Source organism: Zootoca vivipara, chromosome 4 (genome assembly GCF_965207765.1).
Source record: "Zootoca vivipara chromosome 4, rZooViv2.hap1.1, whole genome shotgun sequence".
Lineage (NCBI taxonomy): Eukaryota > Metazoa > Chordata > Lepidosauria > Squamata > Lacertidae > Zootoca > Zootoca vivipara.
In genome coordinates, this window is record NC_142587.1 from 27,735,701 (window position 1) to 27,749,552 (window position 13,852).

General features: G+C 47.5%; 1 protein-coding gene and 1 long non-coding RNA gene across 6 annotated transcripts in view; both read left to right on the plus strand.

The window, feature by feature from the left end:
* Positions 1-205: 205 nt before the first annotated feature.
* On the plus strand, positions 206-2,106 carry LOC148685877 (uncharacterized). Its single transcript, XR_015949489.1, has 2 exons — positions 206-1,230; positions 1,904-2,106. It is a non-coding gene; the product is annotated as an uncharacterized LOC148685877 (long non-coding RNA).
* Positions 2,107-4,962: 2,856 nt separating this feature from the next.
* TGFBRAP1 (transforming growth factor beta receptor associated protein 1) overlaps positions 4,963-13,852 on the plus strand; it is a 28,053-nt gene continuing 19,163 nt past the window's right edge. Inside the window, exons 1-4 of one of the 5 annotated variants that reach the window (XM_035114969.3) lie at positions 4,963-5,279; positions 7,770-7,875; positions 11,444-12,145; positions 13,394-13,588. In XM_035114969.3, the coding sequence (XP_034970860.2) occupies positions 7,830-7,875; positions 11,444-12,145; positions 13,394-13,588 (943 nt within the window). In that variant the 5' untranslated portion in view covers positions 4,963-5,279; positions 7,770-7,829. Of the gene's footprint in view, positions 5,537-6,837; positions 7,006-7,769; positions 7,876-11,443; positions 12,146-13,393; positions 13,589-13,852 lie in introns of those variants that run through there. The other 4 variants (XM_035114967.3, XM_035114968.3, XM_060273405.2 and 1 more) reach the window with 4 other exon arrangements.

Consider the following 13,852-nt stretch of genomic DNA (forward strand, 5'->3'; position numbering starts at 1 on the left):
GAGGCGCACTCCTCCCTTGTCTCCCGAGATAAAGGGATGGAAGGATTCAGCGATCAGAAGTGGAGGCTGAGTGTCACTCTTCATTATTTCCTTTATCTTTTTTGGGGGGAGGAGACAGGGGTATGTGACGTAGCATCTTGGATCTGCGCGCATAGAAATGACGCAAAGGAGGCGGAGTTAGGGCCACGAAGGCATCATCCGGGTTAGGAGAGGTGTGTTTACGTGTGGCGGGAGAGTGCAGTTGGGAAGGCTTCTACTGTATATTCTTGATGAGAATGCTGCATTAGTAAAATGTGTTCCCTATTGAATATTCGTTTGCAACTCACCATGCATCTTTTAGAAGGATTGGTTTCTGTGCGTGTTTTTGTTTTATGGCAATTGGGATGTGCTAAGGGTGGCTAATGCACACTCATAATCTTGATGCAAACCAGAATACTTATTTTTAAGTGTTTGATTTTGTAAACGTCCTGTCTGCAGTTCCGCTACATGGCTGGCAGAAATCAGCTAGAAAAATCTTTTGCCTTTAGCTTCCCACAGCGGGGGGAAACTCCACATACTTCTTTTATCATGCAAACTTGTGCATACCGTATATACCGGTACTTAAAACGTAAGGCCTACTGTGTGGGCCTTCTTTCTAGGTAAGTCTGCACCAGATTGCAGAATCGGGCTGGAAATCCACACACCCCTTTGTGCCAGCCAGAAAGGTGGGTGGGTGGACTGGGTGGATGTGTCCCTCTACCCAACCCTGCTGGCAGAGAGGCGTGTTTTCCACCTGCCGCCCAAATGTGTGGGTAGAAGTGCTGCCAGCAGCCCTCAAGCAGGCTGTTGTGGAGGGGTTTGGCCACCCTGGGATCCACTGGATCCTGAGGAGATCCCCCTGCTGTTGCTGAATAGAATTGAACCCAATTTGGTTTGATTGCTGTGCCAGTGCCCGGTTGGAACAGTGAATTGCCTTCCCACCTTCTGCTCCAGTGGGAGCAACTGAACTGTGGGTGTGGCATTGAATGCCGCTTTGTCGCACCACTGCTGCCTGGCTGGAGTTTGAATTTTCTTCTTAGTTACCTCCGCCTGTTGAAGCCATAGAAACACAACCTGAAGATGTTGCCATCAAAAATAATATATTGTAGATAAAATTGGCAGTACATGGATTAGGTTTTTGACTGAATATGATGAGGCTTATTACTTTGGCATTGATGTGTAAAGGATGGAACCAGTGCTTTTTTGCTAGGGGTACGTGTACTCCTAAACATTTTGTGAATTTTTGTACTTTTGTTCATTTACTGTATTTATTTTTCCTGATTTGAAGATAAAATGGTGGTATTCTTGAGTCAAAATGTGAGTACCCCTAAACATTATTTTTTTTAGGGGGAAAAGCACTGGATGAAACTCTGAACATACACCATCAAGAAGGACCTCTTGGGCTGAATAATGATACGATTGGCTATGATTTTTAATATTTTTGACTAGTTTGTATATGCGTGTTAGTACAGTAATTTTAAAACCAATTCAAGACTGGCTTTGTGAAATAACCAATTAACATTTCATTATCCTTATTTTCCTAACAAATATATTTAACATTGTAATCAAAGTGTATCTGCTCAGAAGTATGTTTCACCTGCAAGTAAGCACCTTGGTACTGTACTTAAATAAACTTGTATTGAGTAGGCATGTGTGTGTGTGTGCACGCGCACACGCGTATGCACACTTCTAGGCTGTAGTTCTATGCAGCATTATCTGGGAGTTAAGTTCCATTGAATGCAATGGGGTTTATTTCTGAGTATGTATATATGTATAAGATTGCACTGTTAATATTTACAGGTAAATTGTTAGAAGGTCAAGTCTATAGGAGTGGTTGATTTCACTGATTCTGCCCTTGCAATAATCAGTATTTTTATTTGATTAGCTCAAGCTGCTTGCAGATTTCCTGATGATTCCTGGTTTTTGCAACGAACTCCCGACTGGTCTTTGGGTGATTAAAAGGAAAAAAGAATGTGTACACAGATAATTGTGCTTAAACGACACGTGTTGTGTCTATGTGCAACTGCATATGGGAAGTGGCGTAACTGGACAGCTTATCAATAAATTTGTGTATTAAGAAATAAAAAAGCAGTGTCAACTCAAGTGGTTTTGCTCAGCCCTTGGGCAACAAACAATGTTTTCAAGAATTCCTGTCTCTGAGGAATTCAGAGGTCAGTCCCACCTTTCCTCTTTACTGCTTCCCATATGCTTGCTCTGACCTTCTGGGCACAATCTGCATCACTGCACAGAATAAAAATAGGCAACTTTCAAAAGTGTGGATTGGTCCTATATTGTCAGTATCAAAAGACTTGACCATATCTTAGTTCTGCTGTTAAAAAACCACATGGATTCCAGATCTTTCAGTGGAGTTTATTTCCATATAAATGGGTCTAGAACTGCAGCCCTTAAGGTACCGTATTAGATGGTGCCATCTAATTTGCATATACTATTTGCAGAAAGAGCCTATGCCATGTATAAGAGTCTTGGGACAGTTATATCTAAGAACTGGTGTGCTTCAGTCTATCCTTCAGAGGACTTGGGAGACTTCATGCAACTACCTGACACATCACCACAAAGAAAATAATTAACATAGAAACTTGTTGTACTGGTTGTTAATGTTTGACTCTGCTTTCTGATCCTGCCTAACCCAGTTAAATGGGAGTAGCTGGAGTAAGCTGAAGGGGAATCATAACACATTTGGTATTGCAGTTGTTACAGAATCTCAGTGGTTGCCGTGTGGCCAGACAGTTTTAAGTCCACATTGTTTTCTTGGGGTTTCCCCCCTTCCTTGTAGTTTTTGGGTCCTTGTCTTCATAAATGTTTTATTTTATTAAATTATAAGAAAATATTAAGACCACAACAAAATATTACAACTGAAAAACTATTACACCGGTTTTAGTGTTTTTTTTTACATACTCCTTTATAAGTCTAAATCTGTTTCAGCGTAATAGAAATCCTCCTTGACCTTTTGTAACTGCTGCTATTTAAGTTTCAACATAATTGTCAGTCTGGACTGGACTCATTTCCCATTGCTTTACAAATCAAATCTCCATAAATATATATAAAATCTGCCAACATAGCGTAAGACTTCATGCATCTGTGGTGCAAAAAAGCTTATACCATAAAATAAATACCACATATGTCATGTGTTAATAGATACCATAATAAAACTTTAAGAGGGGGTGGGGAACTTGCAATCTGAGGGCGACGTAGTCCTCAACCGAATTTCATATGGTGGGCAAGCAGCAGGGGAATGGTGGCACCAAGAGAATGAAAAGGGTGTCCCACCCACTGATGTGCACTCCCTCCCCACTATTACACCTGGTGAAAAGGCTCGACTGCTCTAAGGTGCTACGGATACTAAAATCACTTCCTAGTGTGGCCGACATCTCAGGGCACACTTACCAGAGAGCGAGCCCCATTGACCACACCCTCAAAAATCACTTCGTCGCCAACATGCCTTGGCATCGGGCTCCATCCCCACCTTAGGAATGCAACCAGGGCTGGGCCCACCCATGAGGCCGGGTAAGGCGATTGCCTCAGTGAACAGGATTGCAGAATCGTAGAGTTGGAAGGGACCGGGGAGGGAGTCCTCTAGTCAACCCCCCTGCCATGCACCCAATGCTCTTTTAAAATGTGTTGGGGGGGCATTATTGGGTTGCTCTTGTTTTTATTTCTATTACAGTACATGTATTTCGTGTTTTTATGTTGTGAACCGCCCTGAGACCTGCAGGTGTAGGGAGGTATACAATTTTAAATATTGATAATAAGAATGGAGGAATCTCAACTAAAGCACCAAGCCTTTGCTTTAAAAACCTCCCAAGGAGAGTGCAGTCCACCACCTTCCAAGGACACCCGTCCCACCATCAATGGTGTAGTGGTTAAGAGCGGTGGATCGAGTTCACCCGCTCCTCCACATGCAGCTGCTGGGTGACCTTGGGCTAGTCACATTTCTTTGAAGTCTCTTAAGCCCCACTCACCTCACAGAGTGTTTGTTGTGGGAGAGGAAGGAAAAGGAGATTGTGTGAGCAGATTTGAGACTCCTTAAGGGAGGGTATCAAAAGGGACCCAGGTGGCGCTGTGGGTTAAACCACAGAGTCTAGGGCTTGCTGATTAGAAGGTCGGCGGTTCAAATCCCTGCAATGGGGTGCGCTCCTGTTGCTCGGTCCCTGCTCTTGCCCACCTAGCAGTTCGAAAGCACATCAAAGTGCAAGTAGATAAATAGGGACCGCTCCGGCGGGAAGGTAAACGGCGTTCTGTGCGCTGCTCTGTTTCGCCAGAAGCAGCTTTGTCATGCTGGCCACATGACCCAGAAGCTGTCTGTGGACAAACGCCGGCTTCCAAGGCCTATAGAGCAAGATGAGCGCCGCAACCCCAGAGTCGGACACGACTGGACCTGATGGTCAGGGGCCCCTTTAGCTTTAAGGGAGGATATCAAGTCCAAACTCCTCCTTACGTCCAGAAAGTTCTTCCTGGTGTTGAAGACTTTATTACAGTAGAGTATGAAGAAGAAGAAGAAGAAGAAGAAGAAGAAGAAGAAGAAGAAGAAGAAGAAGAAGAAGAAGAAGAAGAAGAAGAAGAAGAAGAAGAAGAAGAAGAAGAAGAAGAAGAAGAAGAAGAAGAAGAAGAAGAAGAAGAAGAAGAAGAAGAAGAATTCACTATTGAGTTGACTGGATTGCCCCAGCCACTTCGGTCGGCTCCCAACCCATGAAAACACAATACCGGTAGGGCATCCAACATTTAAAACTTCCCCATACGCCTTCAGACGTCAGCTGTTTTATTTCCTTGAACACCCGTCTTTCCTCCTCCTCCCTTGTCCCTGGCAGCTGGAGGCGGCACCTTTCGGGCAGGACTGCTGCGACCCGAGGAACATCCTTTCGGGAGCATCCCTCTCCCCTCGTCCAGCCTGGAATAGCTCCGTCGGTTGGAACGCGGCGCAGGTTCGATCCCCGTCGGGGGCAGCTGCGTCTTCCTGCCCCGCCGCATGGGGTTGGACTAGATGTCCTCCCCCCTCCCTCCCTCGCTCTCTCTGCTCCCTCCCCTCCCCGTCCTCAAGCGGGAGGAGCCTCCGCCTGTCAGCCTTGCCTTGTGACCGGAAGGGCTGCGGCGCCGCCGCCGCCCCCGGAGGGAGAGACTCAGCTGCCGCTGGCTTGGCCACCGCGGCGGCGGGAGAGCCGCGGAGCAGCGCCGGCGGGGCCTGGAAGGAGGAGCGGGCTCGGCTTGCCGCGGAGGCCTCGGCTCGGACGGCCAACAGGGGCTCGGTAAAAAAAAAAAAAGACGCCGGGCCCGCGCCTTCCTCGTCCCCCTCCTTCGCGACACCTTCCCGGGTCTCCCTGCCTCTGCCTCGGTCCAGGACCCTTTGCTGGCAGGGGGTCAACCCAGCGCCCGCCCCGGGGTGGGCGTGGTGCCCTTGGGTGCTGGGGGTGTCGCTGCTGCTAGCCCGAGACTGCTCGCCTGGCCTGGCGCCTGCGTTGCTTGATACAAAGCGCAGTTTCCCTTTTCGTATCTGGGAGGGTTAGTAAGTACTACTCGTGTGTAGCAAGTGGACGGGTTTTTTTAAAAAATTGGGGTGTGGGGGTAGGGGTAAAGGAAGGAGAGGTGAGGCTGGTGGTAGTGGGCTGGGCTGGGCTGCAGCAGCCAGAGCTCCTCCCTGCATCTTTGTAAGAATGGTGCAGAGACACCATCTAAGCACCATTATTAGGCTCATATTTATTATACTGTACATACGGCTTTTAGAAGGCAGACCTGTACAGTATAGGGAAGTTTGTTAAATGTTTTAAATAGGTTTGATGTCCTATTGTGTTTTCATTCGTTGGAAACATATATATAGGCTTGATAAACTTTATGCAATTTACACACATTTCTTAGCAATCCGGCTTCCCATTCTTACATTCTTGGCATTTTCCCCACCCCCTGCAATTACCGTACCTGCTGCCCAACTGCACAGTACTTCTTCTGCTGCACGTTTCTTTATTTATTTCGTTCTTACTTATCTTCCCATTGCTTATACTTCAAGGTTTAGTCATGCTGGCCACTTGAACTGGAAAGCTGTCTGTGGACAAATGCCGGCTCCCTCGAAAGCGAGATGAGCGCCACAACCCCAGAGTCGCCTTTGACTGGACATAACCACCCAGGGGTCCTTTACCTTTACCTTACTTCAAGGCTATCTCTGTGTGTTTGTTTACCAGTGAGGCTTTAGGCTAACCAGGTCAATTTCTCACTAGGTTTTGGGGCTTTGCTTGGCTGATCGCCTCTGTGCAGTTTAGAAAAGTAATGACGGCCATATTCCATGCCTAAAGAAAGAAAAGGTCAAGAACTGACCTGGCCTCCACACATAGGCTTCTTCTTCCTGACTCCCTTGGAGCAGTGAGAGAATGGCACTCATCAAATGCTTGCAGTAGAAAAAAACACTGCTTTGTAGGCAAGTTTTGGAGAAGTCACACTGTCCCCAGAAGTTGAGGAGTTCCACACTCTTCATAAGTAGCGGTGTTAGAAAGCCTTACAACATCACCTGCTGGGGTTTGGTGGTGTGTCATGTTGCTGACTGAGCGGCCACAGGTAATCTGTATAAAAGGAAGGTGCCATAGAGTCATTCTGGTTATCAGAATCCAGGCAGGAAGCACGGGGATCTTGCACTTCACGATTGCAGGTGGACTACTGTGTCATTTGTGTGTTGCAATATTCAGTTGTGGGTTGGCATGGCTGAGCTTGCTGTTGTTGTATTTATTCTGTGAACTCCTCTGCACTCGAGAGCACATTAGTCAGCCCTGGATACTCATCATTGTCATTTATTAGATTTGTGTGTCGCCTACTCAACAGCCTCTGTGCGTCTTGAAAATATGCAAAACCACGAATCCAAAAGTTTTAAGGCATAATTTACATGTAACAAAACGACAATCTACAACGAAGCCCCGCATTATAGAAAAATCTTAAGTAAACAACTCTCCATATAACAGTAGAATTAAGATCAGTAGGATTGAGAGAAAGGTGAGAAATGAAAACTATTATTGTTATACCTTGTTTTTTTTCATAATGTTTTATTAAATTTCCCAAAAAACACAACAATACAAAACAATAAAGACAAAAACAGGAAAAAACAGAAAAAACAGAGGCAAAAGAAAAACAAATACCTATAAAGCATAGAATCTTATATCACTTCACAGTGTATATTGGGACCTCCTCGGGTTCCCCTCCCTGTGGTTCTTAAACGCATTTATATTTAGCAAATTCTATATCAGTTTAATCACCTTATAAAAGCTTATTTTCTTCCTCTAAAAATATCATGTTCACAAATTCCACAGTTTATTTACAACTTGATTTCTGATCTAGTAAATTACTTTAGCATATTTTTAAAAAAACAATTTAAAATCTTTCCATTCTTCCTCCATCGCTTCCTCCCCCTGGTTACGGATCCTTCTGGGCATCTCTGCCAGTTCCATTAATTCCATCATCTTCATCTGCCAGTCGTCAATCGTTGGTAGTGTTTGTAGTTTCCAGTTCTTAGCAATCAAAAGTCTAGCCGCCGTTGTAGCATACAGGAAAAAAGAAACATTTTTCTTTGGGTTTATACCTTGTATTGTTATACTGTTGTTATTGCCACACTTAATACATGGTTAAATAGCTATAACATGCAATGGGATGAAAACTGGCAATTGCTCATCGTAGTTAGCAAAGCATCGGGGGGAAAGAGCTCTGCTGGAGGAGAAAAAAAGTTATGCCTAGTGACTAGTCTTTCACCCTTTTCCCCACAGTGGCCAACAAGATGCTGCTAGCAAGCCCAGAGGCAAGATGGCAACCGGTGTCCTCAGCCAATGAAACTGAGGCACGTGCCTCTTAAAGTCACTGCTTATATCAGAGGTGGGGAACCTTTTTTCAGCCTGAGGGCTGCATTGTTTCTTGGGCAGCCTTGGGGGTGGGGGTGGGGGTGTCTCGTGTCAGTGGTAGGCAGGTCCACAGGCAAAAGTAGGTGGAGCAACAGGTTAAATTCCAGCCACACTCAAAAGCCAGAGGTGTCTACACCAACACATCTCTCAATTCCCCATCAAAGCAACTTGCCTACACATACCGTGTTTCCCCTATTTTAAGACGTAGTCATTATATAAGTCATAGCAGGATTTTAAGCGTTCAGGAAATACAAGCCATACCCCGAAAATAAGCCATACCTCCGAGGAGCGAGACCGCTGAGGGAAGAGGAGGCGAAGGAGGCGCGCTCAGTGCTGTGGGGGCTGAGGCATGGTGCAGTGCCCCGAGCCTCTGGGAGCCGGCAAGAGCAGGAGGCGGCTTGCCAGGTCGGCATCCAGCAGTGTGCGCGGAGCACCCCGAGCCTCTGAGAGCCAGCAGAACGAGGAGGAGGCTTGCCGGGTCGTCGCCCAGCAGCGCGCGCGGAGCGCCCCGAGCCTCTGGGATTGTTGTTGCTGCTGCTGGCTGCCGGAGGCTCGGGGCGCTCCGCGCGCGCTGCTGGGCGACGACCCGGCAAGCCTCCTCCTCGTCCTGCTGGCTCTCAGAGGCTCGGGGTGCTCCGCGCGCCCGAGCCAGCAGCCTAGCTTCTCTTTTTTTCCCTGCCCGAGGCAGCCTGCCGCCCCGCTACCGGAACTGGCGGCTGCAGAGCGGAGCGCTCCGCAGCGCCAGGCGGAGCGCAGCGGCCTGGCCTCTTTTTTTTCTTTTTTGCCTGCCGCCCCGCCACCGGAACCGGCAGCTGCAAAGAGGAGCGCTCCGCAGCGCCAAGCGCTCGGAGCGCCCTGCAGCGCTGGGCGGAGCGCAGCAGCCTGGCCTCTTTTTTTTTTTTGTCTTCCGCCCGCCACCGCAACCGGCAGCTGCAGAGAGGAGCGCTCCGCGATCGCTCCTCTAGACCACCTTGCCGAGAGCCTCCAGCCTTTCAAGCGGCAATGCTCAGGCGCCCGAATGGGAAGAGAGACCCCCCTTGCCAGATTCTGAGCGCTCCCTGCTCCCCGATGGATTGGGCAAAATCCGGCGCGCAGCGCAGGCGCGGGATGAAAGGCACGATCCAGCCTCGGCAGCCCTAGCGACGGCGAGGGGGGCGTTGCGAGCCATTTAAAGCTGTGGCCGTTGCTTCACTGCTTTTTAGCCCCCTGTCCGGCAGCTTTCTGTGTCCTTTTTGTGGTGCGTGAGGAGCGCTGCTATCGGGCTGCGCTCCGGCTGCCTTTCTACCCCCCCCCCAGTTGTTTAGTGGCTTTTGCGGCACATGAGGAGCACTGCCATTAGGTGAGGAGGAGCACTGCCATTGGGACGCGCTCCGGACGTTTTTTCTAAACCCCCCAGCGGTCTGGCTGGCTTCTCCTGACTTCGCAGGGTGCTGCCAGCCCAGCAGCAGCAACGCCGGCCGCGGCAGGAGGAGGCAGGAACCACTAAGACACCCCCCGAAAATAAGCCATAGGCTTATTTTCTTGAGTAAAATCATTATAAGACGGTGTCTTAAAATGTGGGAAACACGGTATAGGAAAGCAAAAGGCAGTTCAATGACTTTTTCCAGCCACGCAAAAGCATTCAATAAGAGGGTCAATGGAGGGGCCTGAGGTTCCGCACACTTCTCTTACACCACCTTGTATTATTTGTTGCATTTATATCCCACCTTTTCCTCCATGGAGCTCAAAGTGGCTTTCATGATTCTCCCCCCCCCCTCCTCATTTCATCCCCACCACAACAAGGTAGGCTAGGCTGAGAGGCGGTGACTGGCCTAAGGCCACCCAGTGAGCTTCATGGCTGAGTGGAGAATTGAACCCTGGTCTCCTAGGCCCTAGTCCAACACACTTAACCACTACAATATGCGTGGCAGAAGGAGAATGTGATGCAGGTATTTTGATGGCAGATTACATGCCACACATTCTCTGCTGAGCCACTTTTATCACTGGGAGTGAGCACTTAATTCCAGAAAGTATTCCCAGCCCTTACGGTGGCTTTAGGAAGTCAGAAAATTGGATAGCGGCACTATTTAGGATACAAAAAATTGGGAAGATCTAGAAGCCACCTCGCTTTCTTGAAAGGTTTTGAGGGTATACTCAGTTTTAGGTCAGGATTAATGTGAAAGTGACTCCCTCGCAGCTGTGTGTACAGGTAATGTGAGTAGAGGCAACTTTGTATTCCTGAAGCTGTAAAAGGAGAGGGGGAAGCCATGGCTGTGCAGGGACACTGTCTCAGGGCATGGGCAGCCATATTGCAGGGTCTGGATGGGGGAATGCCTGGGGACGCCATGTGTGCTGCTTTGAATTCTAGGATGGAAAAAAGAAAGTGACAAAAGTGTACTAAATCCAAGAGATGAGCATTGCACATCCTCCTAAAGCAGGGGTTCCCAAAATTGTCTGTGGACGACCAGCACCTGTGAGCTACATTCAGGTGGTTATTTCATATATTGTATTTTATTGTACAGTAGACCCACAACTTACGCACATTTAACTTATAATAATAATAATAATAAGGTAAAGGTAAAGGGACCCCTGACCATTAGGTCCAGTCATGTCCGACTCTGGGGTTGCGCGCTCATCTCGCATTATTGGCCGAGGGAGCCGGCGTACAGCTTCCAGGTCATGTGGCCAGCATGACGAAGGCGCTTCTGGTGAACCAGAGCAGCACAATAATAAATAATAATAATAATAATAAATATATTATTTATACCCCACCCATCTGGCTGGGTTTCCCCAGCCACTCTGGGCAGCTTATAACAGAAAAATAAAATAAAATAATTGATTAAACATTAAAAGCTTCCCTAAACTTGTGTGCATTTAGCTTTATGTGCTTGGCTAATAATAATAATAAAAATAAATATTTTTTAAGGGGAGGGGACTTTGGCAGTCCCATCCACCATTGCACCCAGTGTATTTTGACTATATGCAATAATGGCTTTATGCGCTGTTCCTGGAACATAACATCCAAGTAAGTTGTGGGTCTGCTGTATTACAATTTGAATTCTATGGAATTCTAGATCCAAGAATTAAAAAGCAGTGGAAACAATTAAAAATAATATAGAATCTAGCACAACACATTACCATTGCTGCAACAGGCAGAAAAATCATTAGGTGCTCTGACAAGACTCAACAGTTTTAAAGTGGTCCATGGTGGAAAAGATTCCTTGGATGAACATACATGCAACCTGCATGCCCAGTAGCGCAACGGAGGTGCTTTTCTTCTTCCTGCTGTCTGCCTTTGCCTTCCCCTCCCAAGATGCTGGAGCCGATAAAAGTTTTAGACTGCAGATTTTGAGCAAATCTGCACCAGTCTGCTTGCCTTATATTAGCTTCAGGCTAGCTGCTTACGAAGACAAGTGAACAGTTGTACCATTTCTAGTGTCGCGTCAGAAAGGGGCGCTGTTAACAAACTGAAGGTCTGGGCTGATTCCCTTTAAATGTTCTGTTTGTTCTCCCTGCTGCTTGGGTGTGGATAAAAATAAGTCTCTCCTCCTTTTCCGCGGCAGGCCATCTGGAAAGCGCGATGAGTGTCAAGGCCTTCAAGCTCGTCCCTGCGGTTGAGCGGGATCTGCTGATGGGCGACAAAGCTCGGATCAACATCGAATGCATCGAGTGCTGCGGGAAGAACCTGTACATCGGAACCAATGACTGTTCCATCTACTACTTCCTGCTGGAAGAAAAGAACTCGCCCGCTGAGAAAACGTCCTTTTCCGTCTCCAAACAGCTGCACAAATACCTGAGTTTTCGGAAGCCCGTGGGGGAGCTGAAAGCCGCATCGGCACTCAATAGGCTCCTGGTGCTTTGCGACAACACCATAACACTGATGAACATGATGAACTTGGAGCCCATCCCCACGGGGGCTAGGATCAAGGGAGCTACGATGTTCACGTTGAACGAGAACCCCATGAGCGGGGATCCTTTCTGCGTTGAGGTTTGTATCGTTTCGGTCAAGCGCAGGACCATCCAGCTCTTCTTGGTCTATGAGGACCGCGTTCAGATTGTGAAGGAGCTTCTCACCCCCGAGCAGCCTTGCGCCGTGGCTATAGACGGCCACTATTTATGCCTCGCTCTCACCACCCAGTACATTATTCTGAACTACGACACTGGCGTTTCCCAGGACCTCTTTCCTTACTCTAGCGAAGAGAGACGGCCCATTGTGAAAAGAGTAGGCAGGCAAGAATTCCTGTTGGCGGGACCTGGAGGATTAGGTAAGGTCGCAATGTGCTCTGCTTCCCGTTGGGAGGATTTTGGGTCTGCGCTTAAATCTTGATCATGTCGAATTTGTTCCTTGGTGCTGTGCTATCCGGTCGTACCAATACCTTATTCTGTGCAATGAGCTGTGATTTCACAGCAAGAGAGCATGCAGGTGCCAAAAAAAATACGGAAATACCGTATTTTTCTGTGAATAAGACTAGGGTGTTATTGTTTTTACCCTCCCAAAAAGGTTTAAAATTGGGGCTCGTCTTATACACAGGTAGTGCTGAGGGGGTGTTTTCTTAATTTGGCGTTCCCAAAAAATAGGGGGCGTCTTACACATGGGGGCGTCTTATATACGGAAAAATAGGGTGAATAGCAAAAGTTCACATACTGTTGTGGACACTGGGCTGGAGTGCTGCATTTAAAGGTGCCCAGCAAAAGCTTACGACAATTATGCACGCACATCCCAGGCAACAGTTGTAATTTAGGAATGAACACACTGCACTGGCACGGCATAAGGGCTCTATTTTCTAACGAGAAAACGCTATGAAATCACAGTCTGGAGGGAGGTGTGCTGCATATTGTACTAAAAACCAATTGTGTGGAAAGGCCCCAAGACTCTAGCAACTGCTGATAAATCTTGCAACTGCTGATAAATCTTGACTGTTATTCCACAAGATGTCCATTCCTTCTACTGTATGGTGACCAAACAGAAATGTCATGCAATGTTCTTTCTAACATTAAATGCAACTTAGGCACCGAACGCCTGGTTGAAATCAGCATCCGCACAACTGATTCTCGCACAATGACTGCTCACTCATCAAAGCAGTGGGCGGTGTTTGCGATCTGGCGCGGGCTTCCCGTCCCTGTGTGACACCCCCTTTGCTTGCTGGCCGTCGCTCCACCCCCTCCAGTTGGTCTTCGGATCATCACAACAGTCCGCACAACTGATTCTCGCACAGCCTATCCTTTTATCTGTCTGTTTCTAAAATGCACTTCTGTAACGGAATATTCCATGCTGGTTAATACAGTTTAAAAAGGTGTAGCTTTTTCTTCCAATGGTGCATGGTAGGTTTTTGCTTGTCGGTGTGCAAGTTACTGTCATGCTTGAGAGAAACTCTTCTTCAGAGATCCTGAGAAGGCACTTTCATGGAGAATTCTCAGTTGGTAACTTTATGCAGATAACTGTGTAGAAGCCAGGCGATCAGCTGGTCGTCCGATCAGACTTCTAACTCATCGCTCCCTTTCCAAACCGGCAGGAATGTTTGCAACTGTTGACGGCATTTCCCAGCGTGCTCCTGTTCACTGGTCAGAAAACGTGGTTGGTGCCGCTCTCTGCTTTCCTTACGTAGTTGCACTGGACGAGGAGTTCATTACAGTGCATAGTATGCTGGACCAGCAGCAAAAACAGACACTACCCTTTAAGGATGGTCATATCCTGCAAGACTTTGAAGGTACCTAATTGTGTGTGTGTGTGTGTGTGTGCTGCGAATTACTTTGGGGAAGATCTAACTCTGTTTTTCTTACAGTCTTTAAAAACATAAAAGGCAGGGACTGGCTCAAAAGCAAACCACTGAACTCCTTTTCTTAAGCCAAGGATGGAAAGTCTATGGTTCTCTAATGCTTTTGGACTGCCAACAGCCTCCAACCAGCATGGCCAATGGTCAAGGATGACGGGAGCTGTGTTCCATCAGCAATCTGGTTCCCCATCTTAGTCC